Source organism: Gobio gobio, assembly GCF_949357685.1.
Source record: "Gobio gobio genome assembly, chromosome: 22".
Taxonomy (NCBI): Eukaryota; Metazoa; Chordata; class Actinopteri; order Cypriniformes; family Gobionidae; genus Gobio; species Gobio gobio.
In genome coordinates, this window is record NC_137118.1 from 2,402,318 (window position 1) to 2,428,454 (window position 26,137).

General features: G+C 35.4%; 2 protein-coding genes across 3 annotated transcripts in view; both read left to right on the top strand.

Moving 5' to 3' along the window:
* The window catches only part of c2cd2 (C2 calcium dependent domain containing 2), a gene marked incomplete at its 3' end in the record, with an annotated part of 41,842 nt that extends 28,997 nt beyond the window's left edge, over positions 1–12,845 (top strand). The window contains exons 11-15 of one of the 2 annotated variants that reach the window (XM_079804714.1): positions 8–112; positions 247–374; positions 6,955–7,237; positions 9,301–9,337; positions 12,616–12,845. In XM_079804714.1, the coding sequence (XP_079660840.1) occupies positions 8–112; positions 247–374; positions 6,955–7,237; positions 9,301–9,337; positions 12,616–12,700 (638 nt within the window). The remainder of the gene's footprint in view (positions 1–7; positions 113–246; positions 375–6,954; positions 7,238–9,300; positions 9,338–12,615) is intronic. The other variant, XM_079804713.1, reaches the window with a different exon arrangement.
* Positions 12,846–21,123: 8,278 nt separating this feature from the next.
* Positions 21,124–26,137, top strand: part of prdm15 (PR domain containing 15) — a gene marked incomplete at its 5' end in the record, with an annotated part of 51,901 nt that continues 46,887 nt past the window's right edge. The window contains 2 exon segments of the mRNA XM_079804715.1: positions 21,124–21,204; positions 21,208–21,222. Coding sequence (XP_079660841.1) covers positions 21,124–21,204; positions 21,208–21,222 — 96 coding nt within the window.

Consider the following 26,137-nt stretch of genomic DNA (forward strand, 5'->3'; position numbering starts at 1 on the left):
TTTACAGAATTCAAATCGCCCTCTAAAAGTAAGCTGGCGGAGAGACGGGTGTCAGAGCATCAGTCGATACTCGGAGCCAAAGTTAGCAAAGCCCTGTCATCCTCGGACACAGGTGAGATGTCCAGCATCTGTTCCTGAGCTTGTTGACTTTATTAATGCACCGCAAGTGCTCATCAGCAATCCTGGAGCAAGCCTAATGCCACATTAGTAATGGGTTACATTCAGCATTCGCTCTCTTTCCTCCAGAGTTACTGATGTTAAACGGGACCGACCCTGTAGCCGAGGCTGCCATCCGACAGCTCCATGAGTCGGCTAAGCAGAAGCTCAAATCTCCCGTCAAAAAGAGCACCATCATCATCTCAGGAGTGGCCAAGGTACTGAGAAAGACTACTTGCACACATATATGCATATTTAGTAAAGATGTACAATATATAGGGGTGTAACGGCACACAAAACTGACGGTTCGGTACAGCAGTTTTACAAAATAGCTTTTTATTTATTTTTATTAAACAGTGGTTTACTGAAGAAGAAAAAGTGTCTGTCCTTAAAGTAATTAAATTATAACTAAGGATATAACTGTAAACTATATAGGGAGCCCTTACTCACACATTAATATTAAACAGAGGCCAAACTATTAGCCTAAATTCAGCTGCTATTTATTTTTAGGTGTAATAATCAACACTCAAATAACACAGTAAGCAAACATGTAAACTTCACATTAGGCAGTTTTTGCAATAACTTCTAAATCTAATTATAAAATAGTTTTTTCTCCAATTCGTTGTTGAAATATAATCATTTATACACAGTGTGTGTCATTTTCATGACAGGTTTATTTAAACACACATGAAATAATCAAGACATCACTAACAGGTTCAGTAGAATATAATGAATATAACGACTAATATAATGAATATAACGACTAATATAATGAATATAACGGCTAATATAATGAATATAACGGCTAATATAATGAATATAACGACTAATATAATGAATATAACGGCTAATATAATGAATATAACGGCTAATATAATGAATATAACGGCTAATATAATGAATATAACAGCTAATATAATGAATATAACGGCTAATATAATAAATATAACGGCTAATATAATGAATATAACGGCTAATATAATAAATATAACAGCTAATATAATGAATATAACGACTAATATAGTGAATATAACGGCTAATATAATAAATATAACGGCTAATATAATGAATATAACGGCTAATATAGTGAATATAACGGCTAATATAATGAATATAACGGCTAATATAATGAATATAACGGCTAATATAATGAATATAACGACTAATATAATGAATATAACGGCTAATATAATGAATATAACGGCTAATATAATGAATATAGCGGCTAATATCATGAATATAACGGCTAATATAGTGAATATAACGGCTAATATCGTGAATATAACGGCTAATATAATGAATATAGCGGCTAATATCATGACTATAACGGCTAATATTGTGAATATAACGGCTAATATAATGAATATAGCGGCTAATATCATGAATATAACGGCTAATATAGTGAATATAACGGCTAATATAATGAATATAACGGCTAATATCATGACTATAACGGCTAATATTGTGAATATAACGGCTAATATAATGAATATAACGGCTAATATAATGAATATAAAGGCTAATATAGTGAATATAACGGCTAATATAATGAATATAACGGCTAATATCATGACTATAACGGCTAATATTGTGAATATAACGGCTAATATCGTGAATATAACGGCTAATATAATGAATATAACGGCTAATATCATGACTATAACGGCTAATATAGTGAATATAACGGCTAATATAATGAATATAAAGGCTAATATAGTGAATATAGCGGCTAATATAATGAATATAACGGCTAATATAATGAATATAGCGGCTAATATCATGAATATAACGGCTAATATCGTGAATATAACGGCTAATATAATGAATATAACGGCTAATATAATGAATATAACGGCTAATATCATGACTATAACGGCTAATATAGTGAATATAACGGCTAATATAATGAATATAAAGGCTAATATAGTGAATATAGCGGCTAATATAATGAATATAACGGCTAATATAATGAATATAGCGGCTAATATCATGAATATAACGGCTAATATCGTGAATTTAACGGCTAATATAATGAATATAAAGGCTAATATAGTGAATATAACGGCTAATATAGTGAATATAAAGGCTAATATAGTGAATATAACGGCTAATATAATGAATATAAAGGCTAATATAGTGAATATAACGGCTAATATAATGAATATAACGGCTAATATAATGAATATAACGGCTAATAGCACTTATCATTCTATTCATTGTCTGTCTGTCTAATGGAATTTTTTTTTTTTAATAAAAAAATTCTGTGATAGACTAACTGAAACTTGTTACAGCACTTGCATATTGCTGATATTGTTGCCCTTCGACTGCTCTAGCTGCTTCTATTGCCCTCATTTGTAAGTCGCTTTGGATAAAAGCGTCTGCTAAATGACTAAATGTAAATGTAATATAGTGAATATAACGGCTAATATCATGAATATAACGGCTAATATCATGAATATAACGGCTAATATTATGAATATGACGGCTAATATCATGAATATAACGGCTAATATAATGAATATAACGGCTAATATAGTGAATATAACGGCTAATATCATGAATATAACGGCTAATATTATGAATATAACGGCTAATATAATGAATATAACGGCTAATATCATGAATATAACGGCTAATATTAGGAATATGACGGCTAATATCATGAATATAACGGCTAATATAATGAATATAACGGCTAATATAATGAATATAACGGCTAATATCATGAATATAACGGCTAATATTATGAATATGACGGCTAATATCATGAATATAACGGCTAATGTAGTGAATATAACGGCTAATATAGTGAATATAACGGCTAATATAATGAATATAACAGTTAATATAGTGAATATAACGGCTGATATCATGAATATAACGGCTAATATAATGAATATAACAGCTAATATAATGAATATAACAGCTAATATAATGAATATAACAGCTAATATAGTGAATATAACAGCTAATATAATGAATATAACGGCTAATATAGAGCATATATTTAGTGAAAGAGTTGATTTCTCTAGTTAATAAAATACACTGAATGACTGCCTGAGGTCATGTGATGCTGACGTTGTTTAGTTTATAGCAGTTATATTGAGGTGTTTCCGCCGTTGAAACACTGATTGGATTTCGTGATAAAATGGACTGAATGCTTAATATGTTCGTGTGGGAAATTGGATTGAAGTGTGTTCCGCGCTTAAAACAAGCCGACTGTTAACTGTTAAAGATTGCAATATATTGGGGTGTAACGATATATCGCGATATATACATATGCGACGATATGTATCGTTGATGGAAACGATATGATTCACGATATAGAGTTGATTCATCCAAAGCTCAACTTGCTGTATTCAGCCTATTTATAAGGTATAATTCACCCAAACACAAATGCAGATATTCTTTATGAAACCTGAGGGATTTCTGTCCCTCCATTCAAAGTCCATTCCTCTCAAACTTAAAAGATCCAATAAATGTCATAAAGGCGTCGTAAAAATCTAGTGTCTAATCCAAATCCAAGTCTTCTGAAGAGACACGAAGCGATGTTTTATGATGAACAGATTTACGACACGCATACTGTAGTAAACACGGGACATTCAAATGATTGCGTGACGCACGAAAACAACACGAGAGAGTAAATGCAGAATTTAAATTTTTGGATGAGCTAAACATTTACAGTTTGAGTGGTCAGTTTGACGAGCTTTCTTGCGATTGTGACTGTGATTGATAGCATTGATCATCTGAACGGCTCAAAGTCAAAGCACAAACATCATTTAAAGCACCAGATCACATTTACTTTTAGTATTATGATTATTCAAAGTATTTTAGATGGTTTGTTCTTATGTATAGTGCATTAATAGCGGGAGAGGCGGGAGCATGGGGAGAGAATCCTGCCTGCATTGAAAGTGCGAGTAATGTGTGAGGGGAAAAAATGAAAGTTTACTGAGTTTGTGACATTGTTACATTAAACGACTATATATAATGTTGAATATAATGTATAATAATGCAATCAGGGAATATTTGTGGGTCCTGATGATAGTACACTAATAATAAAAAAGTAAAAAATAAAAAACCGGTAACACTTTATAATAAGGTTGTATTAGTTAGCATTAGTTAATGCATTAGTTAACATGAACAACACCTCTGTTCAGCATTAGTTAATCTTTGTTAACGTTAGTTAATAAAAATCCAGCTGTTCATGGTTTGTTCATGTTAGTTCACACTGCATTATGTTAACTAGATTTTAATAATGCATTAGTAAATGTTGAAATTAACATTAACAAAGATAAATAAATGTTTTAAAAGTGCAGTTCATTGTTATTTAATGTTAACTAATGTAGTTAACTAATGTTAACTAATGAACCTTATTGTAAAGTGTTACCAAAAAACCCTCTTTATTTTGGATTAAAATATCGGGGGATACATATCGTATCGTGAGTTCAGTATCGCAATTTATATCGAATCGTGATACGACTGTATCGTTACACCCCTAACAATATATTTAAAAAAAAAAAAATAAATAAATTTATTGATCAAATTTAAGATTTTAAAATTAGGGCTGTCAAAAGATTAATCGCATCCAAAATAAAAGTTTGTGTTTACATAATATATGTGTGTGTACTAGGGCTGCACGATTAACCTTTATCGCATCGATATTGAGGTTTTAACTCCCGCAATAACCTAACCTCAGGAGTCTGAGGTTTTTTCCCCCGCCTCTGACATTTGAGTGACAAACCTATTAGCCAATCAAAATGGTTGAATCTCGAGTTCCTGGCTGGCTGGCCAATTAGAAATGGCAATGGAAACAAGGTTGTATGATGCAATGCACCGGGCGTGGCGGGCGGCTTTCTGTCAGCAGCAAAGCAGCTAACACACAACGTGTCGTGTACCTCGAATTGTGCCAATAGAAAAAGCTTGTAACTGCGCAGAAATGGCCGAAGGCACTTCTTCGGTGACGGGAGAGGAAGCGGAGCACTTGGTTAACAAGAAGGGTGGTACTTCAGCTGTTTGGACTTATTTTGGATTCGCGAAGAACGACGTGGAGCAAAAGAGTGCTAAATGTAAAATATGTCGACGTGCCGTGGCCAGATCCAAAGGAATCTTTGGTATTTAGGTTCAGGTATTTAATAATCACGAAGCATCAAACAATCTCATTACCTCAATCACTATGTATGTGGTTTATTTAACCCTCTGTGTCGTAAAAGTAACAACATATTTTATTCATAATTTTATGTTTTATGCACTTAAAAGTATCGAACGCAAAAATCGAAAATCGCACCGCAATCGCAATATTTGTCAGAAAAAACGCAATTAGGTTTTTTCTCAAAATCGTGCAGCCCTAGTGTGTACTCTGTTAATTATTATTTATATATAAATACACACACATTCATGTATATATTTAAGAAATATTTGCATGTATATACTGTATATACATTTATATAATCTATAATATATATAAATGTTTTATATATAAAAATAATATTTTTTTCTTAAATATATACATGCTTGTGTGTGTATTTATATATAAATAATAATTAACAGAGTACACACATATATTATGTAAACACAAACTTTTATTTTGGATGCGATTAATCGCGATTAATCTTTTGACAGCCCTACTTAAAATGAAAGATGAAGCATATATTTAAAACGCTGCCCTTTGCAAAGGTTAAAATATCATTAATATGCAGATATAAATATGTTAAAGCTGACTGAACACTAATGAGAATATTGCTTCAGAATAAATTACATTGACAACACACACAAAAAACAATTTCTGGACATACACAATTTTTATTCTGAGAAGTGAATGCTTAAAGGGTTAGTTCACCCAAAAATGAAAATTCTGTCATTAATTCCTCACCCTCATGTCGTTGGACACCCGTAAGACCTCCGTTCATCTTCAGACACAAATGAAGATATTTTAGTGTAAAGCTGATGCTCTGAAAGGCTTCAGATAGGCCTCCATTGGCATTCAGTACATTTACACTCACAAGATCCATAAAAGGCACTTAAAACGTCATTACATAGTCCATCTCACCACAGTGACTCTACAATAATTTTACGATGCGACGACAATAGTTTTTGTGCGCAAAAAAAATCAAAATAACACCTTTATCCAACTTGTTCTTGTCTTCCGTGTGCCTCCACGACGCATGCGCGAGAATATGACGCAGATCCGGCGTTCGGGAATCCATGAAATGCGCACTTTAACCCCATTTTGAGAACTACACCGAGACCTAAATCACGATCAATGTAGAATTCAACAGCTGAGACACGCGCGTCTTCCTCTGCTTGTAAACAAATCTCTTCTGGGTCATGTGTCCAAACGCCGGATCTGCGTCATATTCTCGCGCATGCGTCGTGGAGACACACACGGAAGACAAGAACAAGTTGGATATTTAGATTTTTTTTTTGCGCACATAAACTATTGTCGTCGCATCGTAAGATTTTTGTAGAGCCGCTGTGGTGAGATGGACTTTGTAACGACGTTTTAAGTGCCTTTTATGGGTCTTGTGAGTGTAAATGTACTGAATGCCAATGGAGGCCTATCTGAAGCCTTTCTCAGCATCAGCTTTACACTAAAATATCTTCATTTGTGTCTGAAGATGAACGGAGGTCTGACGGGTGTCGAACGACATGAGGGTGAGGAATTAATGACAGAATTTTCATTTTTGGGTGAACTAACCCTTTAATGTCGAGCTCTGGAGACCTTGCCCTAGTCACAATGTTACATCATAAAGCAATTTCTTTGGCTTGTAATTGAAGCTTTGCTTTTGACCTCCTCTCCAGGCTCCTCTATCACAGGATGAGGAGATGACTTTGATGGCAGGATATGCAGCCGCAATGGACGCTTCTATGTCCGGAGCATCCGAAGGCACCAGCAGCGAAGCAGCAGCTTTACCCTCAGAAGCGGTGGCCGAACCCAGCCTCCCCGAACCCATTGAGCCCCTGGTGGGTGCGAATGGCACAGGTCATGCGGAGGACTGGGAGAGCCAGGCCGGAGAGGACCCAGATGCGGAGAAGTCCTCTCTGTCCCTCTGTCCCTCTGAAGCGGGTTCCAAAAAAGGAAAAGGTGAGGGAAAGAGGATGGACTTTGAGCTTTATGAAGGAGAACAACAGTCAGATTTATGCTGAGCTGGGTTTTGGGTTTCTGTTTAACCTGTTTACACCGACATAAAGTGCTCATAAATCTGCTGCATGTGAACAAGGTCATGTGTTACACAACCGTTCAAAAGTGTGTTCACTAAAACGTATTCATTACTTGAAATTTACTTATTAGAAGCTTTAGCTTAACCTGATATACTCACTAAAACAGAAATACAACATTATAAAAACTATATAGATGTTTTTTAAAAACAAACAAAGTGAATTGAGCTCTTTCTTGTATTTTTAATGTCAAAAACACGTCAGTTTTGTCATGTACTCATTAACAGTCGGTGATGTGATGCTTAAATGCTCAATTCATGCATAACAGTTTAATTAAACTCATTAGAAACTCAAAACAATTCAGGTGACTAAAATCAAAACTAAATTTCGCTAGCGTGAAAAATTACATATTGTGCCTTTAAAATAGAAACTAAACCAATGTCTAGTTGACATTTGAGACTTAAAGGTGCACTATGTAAAGATTTTTCAGTAAAATATCCAAAACCACTCGGCCAGTGTTATATATTTTCTTCTGCTTCATACTACAGTAATGTTAATAATCACATCATCAACATGATTTCTGCCCGAGTCCTGTCCCGATTCTTTCCCACCGGCTGAGGTGAAGACCACATGTCCCAAGATTCTGCGCTCAAATGTGCCGTCATCAAACTACGCCTTTGTTTTGAAGAGGCGACCTCTAGCGGACGGAAAACGTACATATTGCAGCTTTAAATGCTGTAGAAAAACATTAACGTTTTTCAGGAAGAATGTTTTCATATATAAAAATAGAGCCGGCAGTCGCTTCAAACAATGGTGTAAAGCAGCGTTAATTTCGTTGACAAATATTTTTCGTCATAATTTTCGTCAACGACCTTTTTTCACTGATGAAAACGAGACGATAACTAAATAAAAACTAGTGTTGGATGACAAAAACTATGACGAAAATCAACTGTCATTTTCGTCAACAAATAAAAACGAGACGAAACTGTTAGTGAGGGACGATTAGGGAAGAGCTGGAAAATGCTGATGAATAATGACAATGTTTACTTTACGATGTTTATATAGTCATGTGTTTTAGACGGTTGTAACAATGCATATTTTATCTCCTCATCTGAACTTGAATGAGCTCCTGCAACTGCAACAGAGGCACATACATTTCAAAATAAGAGTCCCGGTGTATTTCCAGCTTGTTTATCATTAAAAGTCACGCATTATATATTCGTTTTTTGGTTACACAATAAACTATATTTAATTTAATTCCCATTTAATTCATAGTCAGGAGGAAAGACCAGTATTTGACACAAATTCAATAAAGTATCAAGGTTATAATAGTTCACTAAAACCATAAAAAAAATCTTCATTACTTGAAATTAAATAAATGAAATAAAAAAAACTTATTTGAAGCTTTAGCTTAACCTGATATGGCTTACTGACTAAAACAGAAATACAAAGTTATAAAAACGATATAGCTGTTTTTTTAAAAAAACAGACAGAATGAATTGAGCTCTTTCGTGTATTTTTAATGTCAAAAACAAAATGATGTCAAAATGTCTGTTCAAGTGACCGTCGGTTATGTGATGCTTAAATGCTTAATTTATTACAATTGAACTAAACTCATTAGATTTTAGGAGACTAAAACTAGACTAAAAATAAAAACAATTCAGGTGACTAAAATATGACTAAAACTAAATGGCATTTTAGTCAAAAGTCTATGACTAAAACTAAATCAAAATTTGCTGTCAAAATTAACACTAGTGTAAATCCAAGACATCATTCAATGTAAATTGTGATAATCGTAATTAACAATCGGCATTATAATTTCAAGGTAATACTCGAGAAGAATGATTTTGTTCATAATCGTGCAGGCCTACGAAAAAGGCCAATCTCGAGTGTTGTTACACTAAACGCTCTTCTCTTTGTGTCTTCTCTTCTTTATTGTCCTCTGTTCCTCTCCCTTATCACTGTTTGTTTTTCTTTGCCGTCTTAAAGTGGAAACCTGTGCTAACCAGACTTTATGGCTGGAAGAGTAAGTGATCTTTGAGAAGTCTATAATAGTAAAATCATGTAGACTTCCCTGTGAAATTGTTAACACACCCTTTAGTTAAAGCTAGTCCATGCTCCGGCTTTTTAAAGCAAGTTATTACCCTGTGTTTGATTTCAAACCTGAGACGTTTTGGACATGGAGAAAGATTTGAAATGCCAAAACGTGTCTCATCTTTGGAGGCGCCTCATGTTTTTTGCTGTCGTCTCAGTGAGAGTTATGGCTGATAACCAGACGTTCACCCTTCCTGAGCGTCTGAGCTGGTGTGGACTGGTTTAGCCTGCTTTGGGTTCAGACACATCTGTGTTAGGAGTGTGTTTGTGTGCTTCAGCTCATGTGCATCTGATGCTGCCGCTGTGTTTAGGGCCCTATGAAAAACTTTTGATTTTTTTCCCCATAATTTTTAAAATTATTCAGTTTGAATTTTTTCTGGATTTTGCTTTTATTCCCGTTTTTAACTCCCATTTTAATGGTTAAATTAATTTATAGTAATCAAAAAGCAGGTCTAATTAATTGAAATCATGACACAATTTAACGATAATTTATTGGGTTTTTTTGTGGTGTTTTTTTTAAATGCATGTTTAAAGGCCCTGTGAAAGGTTTTATTATTTTTTTTTAATTCCATTTTATTTTTACCAAATTCTTTTTTCTGTTGAAAGTTTTCTGGACTACCATTTTAATAGTTAAATTAAATTTAAATAATCAATTATTTCAGAATCAATTCTATAAAATGTTGTTGGGTTTTTTGGGGGTTTTCTTTTCATTCTGAATACAATGTAGTAATCAAAAAGCATGTCTGTCTAATTAATTAATCATGACAATTTAACAATAATTCATTTAATTTTTTTCATATTTAGGGCCCTATGAAATTTATATCATATTTGTTTTTTTTGTTTTTTCCATTTTATTTTATTTTTCAAATACTTTTTTTATTTATTTGCTGGATTCAGTTTTTTTTTTTTTTTGGACTCCCAATAATAATTTTACTATTATTATTTTTATTTAAATAATTTTAAGGGCCTATGATTTTTTTTTTTTTTTACCAAATTCTTTTTCCAAATTAATTTTGCCTTTTTTCCCCTATTTTTAACTCCCATTTGAATGGTTACATTAATTTTTAGTAATCAAAAAGCAGGTCTAATTAATTGAAATCATGACACAATTTAACAATAATTTATTGCTTTTTTTGTGCATGTGCATTTTGTTTTAAATGCATGTTTAAAGGCCCTGTGAAAGGTTTTATTTTTTAATTCCATTTTATTTTTACCAAATTCTTTTTTCTGTTGAAAGTTTTCTGGACTCCCATTTTAATAGTTAAATTAAATTTAAATAATCAATGATTTCAGAATCAATTCTATAAAATGTTTTTTATATATATATATATCCTGAATACAATGTAGTAATCAAAAAGCATGTCTGTCTAATTAATTAATCATGACACTTGTACAATTTAACAATAATTAATTGAAATGTTTTTTTGTTCATATTTAGGGCCCTATGAAATGTATATATTTGTTTTTTTCTTAAATTCCATTTTATTTTATTTTTCAAATACATTTTTTTTTCTGGATTCTGTTTTTTTTTTTGGACTCCCAATAATTAAAAAAAAAATTTATTACATGTTTAAGGGCCTATAATTATTTTATTTTTTTACCAAATTCTTTTTCGTTTTAAATTTTTCTGGATTTTGCTTTTTTTCCTGTTTTTAACTCCCATTTTAATGGTTAAATACATTTTTAGTAAGCAAAAAGTATGTCTAATTAATTGAAATCATGACACTTATACAATTTAACAATAATTTATTGAATTTTTTTTTTTTAAATACATATTTAGGGCCTTATAGGGCCCATCCATTTTATTTTACCATTTCTTTTGTTTTCTGTTTTAAGTTTTCTGGATTCCATTTTAATGGTTTAATTACATTTTGAATAATCAATGATCAATTATTTAAGAATAAATTCTATGATTTTTTTTTCTTCTTTTTTTTCAGAAATTCTTAAATCTTAAAAAATCACATGAAGGCATAAAATATTAATTGATCTTTTAATCATATGAAATGTATTTTTATTTTATTTTTAATCAAGCAGAGAGCTGCACAACAGAGCTTTACTGTTAAAACTAAAACGGATGAAAAATTGAGTTTTAATAATAATTATTATTTTTACATAATAAGGATTATTATTACACTGAGACATGGCTAAATTCTACTGTACAACAGTGATATATTTCTGTCATGATTTCAAGTTAAACAGAACTTTTATTTTGATGGGTTGGCGTCACAACCTTTGAGTTTCTATGCGTTTATGATATTATGACGATAGTTTTTCCCAAATGAAACGGTGAAATGCTCATTAAGTGACTCTGGAGTGACTCAGTGAGACGGCAGAGGCTGAAAACACAGCGAGCGGCGTGTGTGTGTGTGTGTGTGTGTGTGTGTGTATGGATATATGTGTGTGTTTGTTTGTTTGTGTGTGTGTGTGTGTGTGTATGGATATATGTGTGTTTGTTTGTTTTTTTGTTTGTGTGTGTATGTATGTGAGGGAGAGAGTGTGAGTGAGCAAGTGAGGGAGTGTGTGTATGGATATATGTGTGTGTTTGTTTGTTTGTTTGTGTGTGTGTGTGTGTGTGTATGGATATATGTGTGTGTTTGTTTGTTTGTTTGTGTGTGTGTGTGTGTGTGTATGGATATATGTGTGTGTTTGTTTGTTTGTTTGTGTGTGTGTGTGTGTGTGTATGGATATATGTGTGTGTTTGTTTGTTTGTTTGTTTGTGTGTGTGTGTGTGTATGGATATATGTGTGTTTGTTTGTTTGTTTGTGTGTGTGTATGTATGTGAGGGAGAGAGTGTGTGAGTGAGCAAGTGAGGGAGTGTGTGTATGGATGTGTGTCTGTGTCTGTGTCTGTGTGCGTCTGTGTCTGTGTCTGTGTGCGTGTGTGTCTGCGTGCGTGTGTGTGTGTGAAATCAAACCATTACCGGTAATTCACAGACATGCAGAACATGCCGGATTCATATTTAAATCGTCTTTTTGCAGTTTAATTTTTGATTGAAGTTACTTACTGAAGTTACTGACCACAGTAATCACAGTGTGTCCGGTAGTAGCATCTGTCAGAGCTGAAAAAGACACACAGATTGTGTCACAGTTCCCACAAACCCACTGTGTCTTCATGCCAGTCAGTGAAACCATAGTAATTGTCTTCCTGTTGCTCAGAGTTTGACCTCCAGGTTGGCTCAGTGAAGATGTTGTTATTTCCATCTCTCTTCAGGCGGTTTCCTGCACAAGAGTGCCAAGCTATTCTTCCGCCGGCGACATCAGCGAAAGGAGCCGGGGATGAGCCAGTCCCACAATGACCTGCAGTACCTGGAGCATCCTGAGGCGGCCATGATGGGCGACCGGGAGAAGAGGACGGCCACCTTCAGACGCATCATCAACCACAAGCTTCTGCCCAGGAGCAAGAGCAAAGCCAACGGCTCCCTGAGAGAGCCGCCCACGTGAGCCGCCCATAGAGACAGAGCGTATTTAGGCCACGCCCACACCGGGGGGGAAAACAATCAAAACGTCTCCATTGACTTTGCATTGCGTGAGGCTGCCTCCTTGTCATTTCGGACTTATAACAAAAAACTGAATAATGTATTAAAGGGTTAGTTCACCCAAAAATGTAAATTCTGTCATTAATTACTTCCCCTCATGTCGTTGGACACCCGTCAGACCTCAGTTCATCTTCAGACACAAATGAAGATATTTTATTGTAAATCTGATGGCTCTGAAAGGCCTCCATTGGCTCAATGCACTTTACACTCTCAAGACCCTTAAAAGACACTAAAGACGTCGTTACAAAGTCCATCTCACTACAGCGGCTCTACAATAACTTTATGAATCGGCGAGAATAGTTTTTGTGCGCAAAAAAACCCTAAATAACGACTTACATAGTGACGACGATTTCAAAACAATGCATCATGAAGCTTCGAAGTGTTATGAATCAGTGAGTCGATTCAGCGGTTTGAATCACCAAATTTCAGCAGTTTGACACGCGATCCGAATCATGATTCGACTCATTGATTCATAACGCTTCGAAGCTTCATGATGCTTTGTTTTGAAATCGTCATCACTATGTAAGTCGTTATTTAGGGTTTTTGCGCACAAAAACTATTGTCGCTTCATAAAGTTATTGTAGAGCCACTGTAGTGAGATGGACTTTGTAACGACGTCTTTAGTGTCTTTTAAGGGTCTTGAGAGTGTAAAGTGCATTGAGCCAATGGAGGCCTTTCAGAGCATCAGATTTACACTAAAATATCTTCATTTGTGTCTGAAGATGAACGGAGGTCTGACGGGTGTCGAACGACATGAGGGGAAGTAATTAATGACAGAATTTTAATTTTTGGGTGAACTAACCCTTTAAAGCTGATATGTGACAAAGTGTACAGCAAACAAGCTAAACAAAACCCAGAAGCAAAAACCCAGACGTTTTTATAAGCTGTTGACCCAAAAAACGAGCGTTTAAGTACAAAAAAGTGGATTCAGGCCATTGAGACAGGGCGCGCGGGTCATATTACACTGAGAACTACGACGACTAGAGGGGAACGTAATCAGCGACAGTAAATATAATATATAAAACGGACATTTGGATATTTGACTTAACAGTGACAAAATGTTTACTGCACACATAGACATATTGAGGCACACTGAGTGTCAGGATCCCAAAATTGACCCATTCTTCAGCTGAAGCTTCACTTCGTATTGCCTGTATCCACTTTTATCTTCTTAAACGCTCGTTTTTTTGGGTCGACAGCTTATAAAAACTTATTTCTGTGTTTTTTAGCTTGTTTGCTGTACACTTTGTCACATATCAGCTTTTAGACATTGTTCTGTTTTTTGTTATAGGTCCAAAAATGACAATGAGGCAGCCTCACGCAATGCAAAGTCAATGGAGAGCGTTGGATTGTTTCCCCCCCGGTGTGGGCGTGGCCTAAATACACTCTGTCTCTATTAGAGAAGGCACTAATAGTTTTGCGTCCTCCATTTCACAACTTTTATGCAAGTCATTTCTTTGGCAAAACGTCTGCGTTGCAACAATCACCGTTTCATCAACACATTTCACACCCTTCATGTAAATGGGCATCACATGTTCCTCGAACGCTCATCTTTGAACTTTGTGTGATTTATGCAAGTTTACAGAACAACACTGGCTCTCTTCGTCGTTTAACCTCTTATGCAAACCGTGATCATCATGCTAGACGCTCTGCGTTTGTGGCCTTCTAACCAAAGTGAGATTCGAGGATTAACCCTTTTCTTGCCGTTTACCTGAGCTTTATCCCTCTGGAAACCATCGATTTGCACTTGTTTATGCTTCGAACTCAAATGTGCAGTGAATTCTGGGAAGGTTTTGGTCTTGCTCTGAACTCGTTCAAAATCATGTGAAAGCCCTGTGAGTTTCGCTAGGAAGCCGAAACTGTGAGGTTTGTCCTAGCCGAGCGTAGCGTTTAAAGTGTTCTGGTTTTGGCACTGATAATGGTTTGGTTTTTCTATTCATCTTTTAATTTCTAAATATTAAAGCAACGGTGGGGAAATAACAATCAAAAGATATTATTAGATGAGATATGTTCTTTTTTTAAGCATACATTATTCAATATACTGTGTAATTATGTGTGATATGTGACCACAAAACCAGTCGTAAGTCGCAGGTGCTGGTCATATGATTCGAATATCATCAAAAAGTTGATTTATTTCACTAATTCCATTCAAAAAGTGAAACTTGTATGTTATATTCATTCATTGCACACAGACGGATATATTTCAAATGTTTATTTCTTTTAATTTTGATGATTATAACTGACAACTAAGGAAAATCCCACATTCAGTATCTCAGAAAATTAGAATATAACTTAAGACCAATACAAAGACAGGATTTTTAGAAATCTTGGCCAACTGAGAAGTATGAACATGAAAATTATGAGCATGTCCAGCACTCAATACTTGTTTGGGCTGGTTTTGCCTGAATTACTGCAGTCGATCAGCCCAGGTTGTTCAAGAGTGGCCTTCAGCTCTTCTGCATATCGCATCTTCCTCTTCACAATACCCCAGAGATGTTCTATGGGCTTAAGGTCAGGCGAGTTTGCTGGCCCATTATTAAACAATTAAACCAGGCACTGGTTACTTTGGCACTGTGTGCAGGGGCCAATCCTGTTGGAAAATGAAATCTGCATCGCCATAAAGTTGGTCAGCAGCAGGAAGCATGAAGTGCTCTAAAACTTCCTGGTATACGGCTGTGCTGACCTCTGACCTCAGAAAACACAGTGGACCAACACCAGCGCATGACATGGCACCCCAAACCATCACTGACTGTGGAAACTTTACACTGGAGCTCAAGCAGTGTGGATTGTGTGTCTCTCCTCTCTTCCTCCAGACTCTGGGAGCCTGATTTCCAAAGGAAATGCAAAATTTACTTTCATCAGAGAACATAACTTTGGACCACTTTTTTTCCTTTTTGTCTTTAGCCCAGGCGAGACGCTTCTGACGCTGTCTGTTGTTCAAGAGTGCGACAGCTGAAACCCATGTCTTGCATACGTATGTGCGTAGTGGTTCTTGAAGCACTGACTCCAGCTGCAGTCCACTCTTTGTGAATCTCCCCCACATTTTTGAATGGGTTTTGCTTCACAATCCTCTCCAGGGTGCGGTTATCCCTATTGCTTGTACACTTTTTTCTAGCACATCTTTTCCTTCCCTTCGCCTCTCTTTTAATGTGCTTGGACACAGAGCTCTGTGAACAGCCAGCCTCTTTTGCAATGACCTTTTGTGTCTTGCCCTCCTTGTGCAAGGTGTCAATGGTCGTCTTTTGGTCTTCCCCATGATTGTGTCGCCTACAGAACTAGACTGAGAGACCATTTAAAGGCCTTTGCAGGTGTTTTGAGTTAATCAGCTGGTTCGAGTGTGGCGCCAGGTGTCTTCAATATTCAACATTTTCACAATATTCTAATTTTCTGAGATACTGAATTTGGGATTTTCCTTAGTTGTCAGTTATAATCATCAGAATTAAAAGAAATAAACATTTGAAATATATCCGTCTGTGTGTAATGAATGAATATAAAATACAAGTTTCACTTTTTGAATGGAATTAGTGAAATAAATCAACTTTTTGATGATATTCTAATTATATGACCAGCACCTGTATATGTTATTAATTATTAATCGATGCCAAAATCATTAGGATATTAAAGATCATGTTCCATTAAGATATTTTGTAAGTGTATTATTAGTAGAAGGACTTCATTTGGACGATTTTCTCAATATTTGGATTTTTTTGCACCCTCAGATTCCAGATTTTCCAAATATTCCAAAATATTGTCCTATCCGAGCAAACCACATATCAATGGAAAGCTTATTTATTCATCTTTCAGATGATGCATACATCTCAATATCACAGAGTTGACCCTTATGACTGGTTTTGTGCTTTTTCTTTTCATTTTTCTTCATTCCACAATGCCACACATCTCTAAATAAAGTGGGTGTGTGCATTTTACCAAAGGTTTTTAACACTAAGTAAGGGCATTTTCAGTTATTTTCCCAAGAGTGGTGTTTTCTTTGACTTGTTGACTGGTGTGTATTGTGGACCTGAACCGTTGAATTACAGTGGATTGTCGGAAGAGAGACTCAATAATCTTTACTTGAACTGCATGTGTAGAAGAAGCCTGAATGCCTGTCCATACTGAATGTGGCCAGAAAGAACCCTCTGGCGGTTAACTCTGAATTTTGGGAGGACTACTGTTCTGTTCTGTTTTTATTTTGTCTGTTGTGTTTCTCCATTTGCAGTCCGGCTGTTCGTCACCCAATTAAACCGAGGGGATTTCTATTGAAATGGGAGGCAAATGAAGGTTTTGTTTTTGTCAGGTGGCTCGGCCATCCAGAGGTGATCATCTTATGCGTATCATCGTAATATAATCATATGCAGTGAAGAACTCATCAACTCATCTGTGCTTTCTGATGGACTCCAGAATGTCCTTAGAAATTGTTGTGAATGATAGTTATATCCATGAGAACCTGCGATTAACACTGGCGTTCAAACGTTTGGGATTGGTTTGATTTTTAATGTTTTTGAAATATTTAATTTGACCATAATTAAACGGCTTAAAAATGTCTTCAATTCAATATCATGGCATTCCATCAGGGCTCTATGATTGACGTGATGCAGAATCCATTCATAAAAACATAATTGACTGTATAATGAGGAATTTCTGAAGAGGTCAGAACACTTAAAGGGCCAGTTCACCCAAAAATCATCATTTGTCGTCCCAAACCCGTCAGACTTTCCTTCATCATATAAAGCCATCGAGTCTCTTCAGAACATCTGGAATAATCCGCTCCATCCGTATGGATCAGTTTTAGGATCTCTTTATGAACTTTCTGAAGTTGCTTAGACTGTCAATGGAGGACAGAAATCTCTCAGATTTCATTACAGATATGAAATATGAACGAGAGTCAGTCACATTTAACCATTAAAGACAGAAAAATACATTAAACAGATTTCATACGGCTCTGAATTTAATTGCAAAAAATGCAATTAAAAATGCAAAAAACACTTAAATCAAGAGACATTTACTGACATGAGAAATTAAGTCTTGTTTTCTGAGATATTGAACAAAATGAAGTGAGTTTACGCTTAAAACAAGAACAAATATCTGTCATTGGGGATGAAAATGACTCCCATTTGAATGAAGTTGATTTTTATGAACACATTGGCAGATATTTGCTCTTGTTTTAATCATAAACTCACTTTCACAAGATTTATCATCTCAAACTTTAAGCTATTCTTTTGTCAAATGAATGAAAAAGTGATGGAGATCTGTTGGAAACTGTATTTTCAAAGATTGAAGTGTCACTAATACGCTCATTTACCTTTAGAAAGCATTTAAAGTTTCTTTAATCGGTCTTAAAGTGTCATGAAACCCTGTTTAAGTCTGGTCGTTCACACTTCAAAAAGTCTCATGAAGTGGGCGTGTAGAGGGCGAGACAACAACCAATAAAACACAGACCTACAACACGTGATGAGCGATGTTTAACTCATGCTCGCTGCGTTTTGTTTTAATCCTGGGCACGTTCAAGCTCAAACCGACATTGTTTTGCTACGGTTTTGAACGTCATGTTTCCTGGAAATGGGGTTTGAGATACGTTTTCTCCATAGACTGTAAATAAATATGGCCGTAGTGTCCGTGACGTCTCCTATAGGATCTGAAGAGCAGCTTTGAAGCGTAAAGTCGGGTCGAGCTGGCCGTCGCCATCTTGTCAGCGCGTCACTCCCGGATAACAGAAAGAGGCGGAGCTAAGGTGACGACTAACAGACAGCAGACAAACGGCAATCCACCTGTCACTCAAAGTGGCCACGCCCTTAATTATGCAGAACTTTAAGGCTTTATATAATGTAAACGAGTGAGTTATAATAAATTCCCCCCCTCACAGTCGTCATGAAGGGCAACATTAGCCGTACAGACCAAAAGCACAGTTTGTCTCTGACTGTAAACATGTGTTCTTCTGCTGTAAAGTTGGCCATTTTAACATGAGCTCAATGAGATTCTGCTCCTTCTGGAGCCGCTCTCTAGTGGCCAGTCCATGAACTGCAGTTTAAGTCACTTCCGTATCGGCTTCAAGAGAAACTGGGGGGCTTTCTCTTGTTTGGTGGGAGTGTCCAAAATGTCAGCCCAGCCAGCACCATAGACCGTAAAAAAATATGGAGGAAGTAGAGGCGCGATTATCAAAAACCCGCCCACACTCTCACAGATGCAGAACATGATGATGATGGTGTGCGATAAACAGTTATAGAAAAATAGAAATTAAAGTAAAGCTCCAATCTCCTCCCAAAAATCCTGTAAAAAGTCAGTTAGTGCCTCAGTGACAACTTCACTCAGAGAAGCCGTCAATCTCAGCTGTTAATCATAACGTCACACCCTCATTTTTATAGCATCAAATAACTCACTAAAACTTAACTTATTTAAAAAACGAACACTTGAAATGAAATCATCGTGATAAAAACTGCCTAAAATGACAGACACCATCTTTAGGAAACAATTGTTTGAAGTGTAATTTAATTGTTTAGTTTGTCTCGCGTCCATTGTAACACATGGAGAGGTGGGGTTTATGAGCTATACTGGGACCGGCCACTGGGGGGCGATCTTCAGTTTCTGACAGGAGTGCTCAGACTTGGTCAGCACCAACATGTATATAAACGTGCAGTATTAAAGAGACCGCTCGCGCAATGGGTCCAAGTAAAGTCGTTAACAAATGTGTCCGCTGCAGCTCGGCATACGCTACAAATGAAGATATTAGACGACATGTTTGTGTTTTTATCCTGAAATGCGAGGCAAAATGGTGGATCACAATAATTAGGATCCACAGTTTCCACAAATCCCTTCACTCTTTTATTCTGGACAGCAAGGGCAGTGACTGCAACATTGAGCGTGTTTTTTAGTGTTTTACATGTATTTATACCGATTTCATCAGGCTCTGAAAATTATTCACAAAGAATGGCCTTCTCAGCTCCCGTAGTTGCAAATCCTGCGTCATCAGAACAGCGTGTTTAACGCACCGTTTCCATATAAAAAACGTTTTGTCGTAATGCGATCTCATGCGTAATACAGCGCAGTGATTGTGTTAAAGAGCTCATGCTCATGCTCATTGGCTGCGCCACAATTCTACGTAGAATAATAGGGCGGAGTCTGTCAGCAGTCATGGGCGGGGTCTATGCTAATAGGGTGAGAATGGGTGCCAATCACACACTCCGAAGGCAAGCTTCTACCTCACATCCCGTGACACTGCTCCGACTTTGCTTTTCAACTCGAAGAACGAAGAAAACGCAAAAATAATTTCACTTATTGATCAAATATATGAGTGTTTTCAGCGATGTGTAGCCTGTACATGTCTCAAACAATGTGTTTTATCACCCTTTAAAAACGGTCTTACATTTACCCCCATAAAATCCGCAGAAAGTCTTATGCTCAAAAATACAGTAATATTGTGAAATATTACCATAAAACACCATGTTCTATGTGAATATATAGTAAAATGTTACTAAATTGTGTGTATTAATGTTACAAAAGCTTTCTATTTCAGCTAAATGCTGCTCTTTTGAACTTTCTGGTCATCAAAGAACAAATGTTTTCAACTGGTAATAATCATAAATGTTCTTGAGCATCAAATCCTCATATTAGAATGATTTCTGAACGGTCATGTGACTCTGAAGACTGGCGTAATGATGATAAATTCACAATTATTTTAAGTTGCAGCCTTGTTGAGCAGAAGAGACTTCTCCTAAAAACATTACAAATCTTCCCGATCCCAAACCTTTGAACGGCTGTGTGTATTAATTCACCTGTAATATTAAAATCACACATCTGTGTATGGCCTGTGCGATAGAGCTGTTCAGTTTGTAGTCCTAAAACCCTCAATAACGTCACGGAGATGTGATTAAATAAGGACTACAACTACCACAAGTCTGCTAGTTTACAAACCCCTTATATCAATAAAGCTTTGAATTTCACATTTGATGTATGAGTTTGTCTAATAATGTGTTCTGGATCATGACTGAACAGCTCCATTATAATAAAGTGCATAATGAATGTCAGCCTGTGCTATGTAGAGAATAGAGATGATGTTCATTAACATATCTTTATTGGTTTGAGCAATAAACACTGACTGAACGCTGCCGTGTTTTGTTTTTTTTTGCGCTAGTTTTAGCTGTCAAAATAGGCATCAGCCGTTTGTGAGGGGAGGAACTACATTTCCCATAATGCCGTGCGCAAGTCTTATTTCCGGTCCTGCGCGGTTTCTGGAGCGGATTGGAACCCGGAGTCAGGATTCTGTAAATGTGTAGACGTTTGGAAAACAGGTAATGACTTTATGCTAAACTTGTGAGGTAGTTGTACTCAAACGCATGGCATTAAATCCCCAAACGCTGCTCATTCAAGAGCGCAGGAGCAATGAAAAGTGCGCGCGGAGCGAGTTTGTTGTGCTTTGCGCGTTGAAGCGCTCTGGCTCCAGAGGAGCTGCGTCTCCAGTCCATCCGCCATGCCGATTGTTCTTTGTTACATTTGCATCGCCGAAAGAGCGAGCGCAGCCTGAGATCGGCGTTAAAACCCGGCTACAGTTTGAAATCTGCCCAAATCACGGATTCTGACCGCGTCGAGCCGTGTGTGCTGTTTCCCTGGCGTCGAGCGCGCGGACAGCGCCACGCACCGCGTCGATCACGAGCGTCACGCGTTGTGATTGTTGATCTTGGGAGCATCAACAAAATCTGTTGCATTGTGTGATGGCTTTAATGACTGACAGCAATGCGATGGACCACGTTATGATCGAAAAGTGCATTTTTTTTACACTATATTTTTGCATTTCGACCTTATTATTTAAAATATTTTTCTCCTTATGCATACTAGACATGTGCATATGTTCAGTCCAGATTTATAAAGTTATACTTCATGTTGTATCATTAATGCCAAAATGCCTAAATACACCTGCTGAGGGTTTTTAACATGCATGTCATGTGTGTGTGTATATATATATATATATATATATATATATATATATATATATATATATATATATATATATATATATATATATATATATATATATATATATATATATATATACAGCATAAATAAAAAACGTCTAGTTTGTGTAAAGTAAAAATTTGCATAAAAAAGTAAACATTTTGGGAGATGAGAAATGTTCTTTGACAGTATTTTATTATTATTTTGTCTTTAAAAAGTACATGTGTGCATATATAGATATATGTAGTCAACATGAATACAATGTTTATGTCTTCACTGTAAAAAAAAATATTGTTGGTTTAACTTAAACAAGTTCATTGAAGTTAATACAACAAAGGAAATTGGTTTAATAAATAGAAACTCAAAATATTATTGTATCTGAACCACATAAATTAATTTTTTTTGTGATAAATCATGAAAATAGCACAATTTGGCATGTTTCACTGCATTATTACAAATAAAACGCACACTTACGCAATATGCTTATAAAATATTTGAATAATATTTGAATAAAGGATGATGTCGATTCTCAAATGTTCATTGTATTAACTTTCAATGAACTCAAAATTTGAAGGCAACCAGGTGACTTACTTTTTAAAAAAATTTTTTACGTGTTTTTAAAAGCATGCAGGTTCTTAGAAATATAAACGTTGTTTTCATGTTTTCGCACATGAGATGGAAGCATGTTTATACAGGAAAGTAAGATACTTTACTGTTTTCTTTTTACATTTACTTTTCTTCTTTACTTTTTTTTCTTTTAAAAATGTTTGAACATTATTGTATATTACTTTTTTCTTCTCTCATGTTCGAAATAAAGATATCAAATCAAATAAAAAATGTTGACTACATATATTTGAAAAATGCACAAATAGGATTTAATATCTAATAAATCTAAAAATATCAGGTTTGCTAACCATCCAGTTATTATTAAAGTATTAATAAAGACATAATAATAATAATAAATGAAATGTTATTTTGAATTTAAGTTGAAAAAATGTGCCAAAATTATTATTTATTGATAAAAACTAGTAATTTAAAGGTAAATAAAATAACAAAAAATCTAAAAAAAAATATTGAAAAAATATTATCAAAATGAAATAAAATAAGCTTTCTGGACAAAAATAATTAAGTATAATAACCCTCATCCTTCCCTCGTGAGTCAAAATGACCCGAAAACCTAAAATTAACCTTAATTTATTTTTGTCCAGAAAGCTTATTTCATTTATTTCAATATTTTTTCTATTTTTGGATGCAATTGTTTTGTTATTTTGTATTTTATTTACCTTTAAATTACTAGATTTTACCAATAAGTAATAAGTTAAGCACATTATTTCAACTTAAATTCAAAATAACTCAACATTTCATGCATAACCCTGTAAATTCAGCTCATAATATCTCACATTGGGTGTCTCTGCCGACCTCTTGTTGAAAAATAATAATATAAGATGATATTTCATGACTCTTGATGGCCTTATAGCTCTATATGGGGCGGATTAGCTGTTCCACTGGGTCCTAAAGTCAGTTTACTTCAGAATGCACTCGTAGACATTATAAAATCTTTTTATTTTGGTAATGTTTTAGTATTTTTAGTTTGAATGTTGAGCTTTTTTAGGTTTTTCTATGTGTACTGAAGCACTCCATTCATTCCTAATGGGTCAAATTGATCCATGACTGAAGGATTTGAAACTTTTTTAAATGTCAACCACATAAACTCCTCAAATCCAGTCAATTTTTGTGTGTATTCGTGGTTAAAGTGCAACATAAGCAGAGGTGGACAAAGTACAACTCCATTACTTGAGTAAAAGTAAAAATACTATTGGTTAAATATTACTCCATTACAAGTGAAATTTGTAAAGTTAGATTTTTACTTAAGTAAAAGTACAGAAGTACTTGCTTTTAAAAGTACTTAAGTATCAAAAGTAAAAGTAAACGCATTATTTTATTATTGTTGCATTGTTGTATGAATACACGCTGTTCCATCATGGTGGTTTCAGCCAGTCATGCTCCATCTGACATGCTAGCATACCTTCAACTCATTTACATACTTGCTTAAAAGTTACAAATCTCTTATCAAAGTCATAATCATACTAGAAAAGAAAGGTTTCTACATTGTGTAATTGTTGATAGGATTATGTAAAAAACATTTCTGAAAGGACTTCAGTTAACATTATTAGCCCAACTACGCTTTAGCATGCTAACTAACATCATTGTCGAACGTTAGCTATGTGTTAGCGCTCTATCCTCAAGGCTATGGCAACTTGGCGACTAAATCTATAAAAATCATTTGACCAATAATACTTAATTCCAGTGTTAATTTTGACAGCAAATTTGGATTTAGTTTTAGTCAGTCTTTTGACTATAACATTTTAGGCATCTGAATTGTTTTAGTTTTAGTCTAGTTTTAATTGACTATAATAATATTTTAGTAGATTCTAAAGACTAAAATTCAGTACTTGTGGTCTGGCGTCTGAGAGGCAGCTTTCTGTGTGCACTTTCGTGTCATTGCACTTTTTCAGACTTATCCACGTCTGCTCTTCTGAATTTTAACTTTTAAGTATGACTATGGTTGCGCGCACTTCATCTGGGAGCTGCCGCCTTCTATTTTTCCATCAATTGATTAGTGTTCAAAAAATACTTGGAAATCATTGAACTTCATGTGATCCTACAAGAGTGATTACTGATAGGCTGTCTGCAAAAAAAACAAAAAAAACAATCACGTTTCAAAGAAGAAAACAAATCATCCACTGACTTTCACACTGCAAAAAATGCTTTTCTTACTTAGTATTTTTGTCTTGTTTTCAGTCCAAATATCTCAAAAATCTTACATTAAGAAGCATTTACTAGATAAGCAAAAGTTTTTGTCTTATTTTGGGGGAAAATAGCTCAAAATGAAGGAAGTTTTTGCTTAAAATAAGCAAAATAATCTGCCAATGGGTTAAGCAAAATAATCTTAAAGGGTTAGTTCACCCAAAAATGAAAATTCTGTCATTAATTCCTCACCCTCATGTGGTTGGACACCCGTCAGACCTTCGTTCATCTTCAGACACAAATGAAGATATTTTAGTGTAAATCTGATGCTGAGAAAGGCTTCAGATAGGCCTCCATTGGCATTCAGTACATTTACACTCACAAGACCCATAAAAGGCACTAAAACCGCCGTTACAAAGTCCATCTCACCACAGTGACTCTACAATAAGTTTACGATGCGACGACAATAGTTTTTGTGCGCAAAAAAAAATCATAATAACGCCTTTATCCAACTTGTTCTTGTCTTCCGTGTGTGTCTCCACGACGCATGCGCGAGAATATGACGCAGATCCGGCGTTCGGACACATGACCCAGAAGAGATTTGTTTACGAGCAGAGGAAGACGCGCGTGTCTCAGCTGTTGAATTCTACATTGATCGTGCTTTAGGTCTCGGCGTAGTTCTCAAAATGGGGCTTAAGTGTGCATTTCATGGATTCCCGAACGCCGGATCTGCTCATATTCTCACGCATGCGTCGTGGAGACACACACGGAAGACAAGAACAAGTTGGATAAAGGCGTTATTATGATTTTTTTTTGCGCACAAAAACTATTGTTGTCGCATCGTAAGATTATTGTAGAGTCACTGTGGTGAGATGGACTTTGTAACGGCGTTTTTAGTGCCTTTTATGGGTCTTGTGAGTGTAAATGTACTGAATGCCAATGGAGGCCTATCTGAAGCCTTTCTCAGCATCAGCTTTACACTAAAATATCTTCATTTGTGTCTGAAGATGAACGGAGGTCTGACGGGTGTCCAACGACATGAGGGTGAGGAATTAATGACAGAATTTTCATTTTTTGGTGAACTAACCCTTTAATTCAAACAGAAAACAAGATTATTTTTCTTACCCCATTGGCAGATTATTTTGCTTATTTTAAGCAAAAACTCCCTTAATTTTGAGTTATTTTCCCCCAAAACAAGACAAAAACTTTAGCTTATCTAGTAAATGCTTCTTAATGTAAGATTTTTGAGCTATTTGGACTGAAAACCAGACAAAAATACTAAGTAAGAAAAGCATTTTTTGCAGTGCAAAGCGTCTACGACTTTCTACTTCGAGGGCCTTGATAGAAATGTAGTGGAGTAAAAAGTACGATATTTGTCTTTCAAATGTAGTGAAGTAAAAGTCATAAGTTTCCAGAAAAAATACTACTCAAGGAAAGTACAGATACTCAAAAAGTGTACTTAAGTACAGTACTCAAGTAAATGTGCTTAGTTACTGTCCTCTGAAC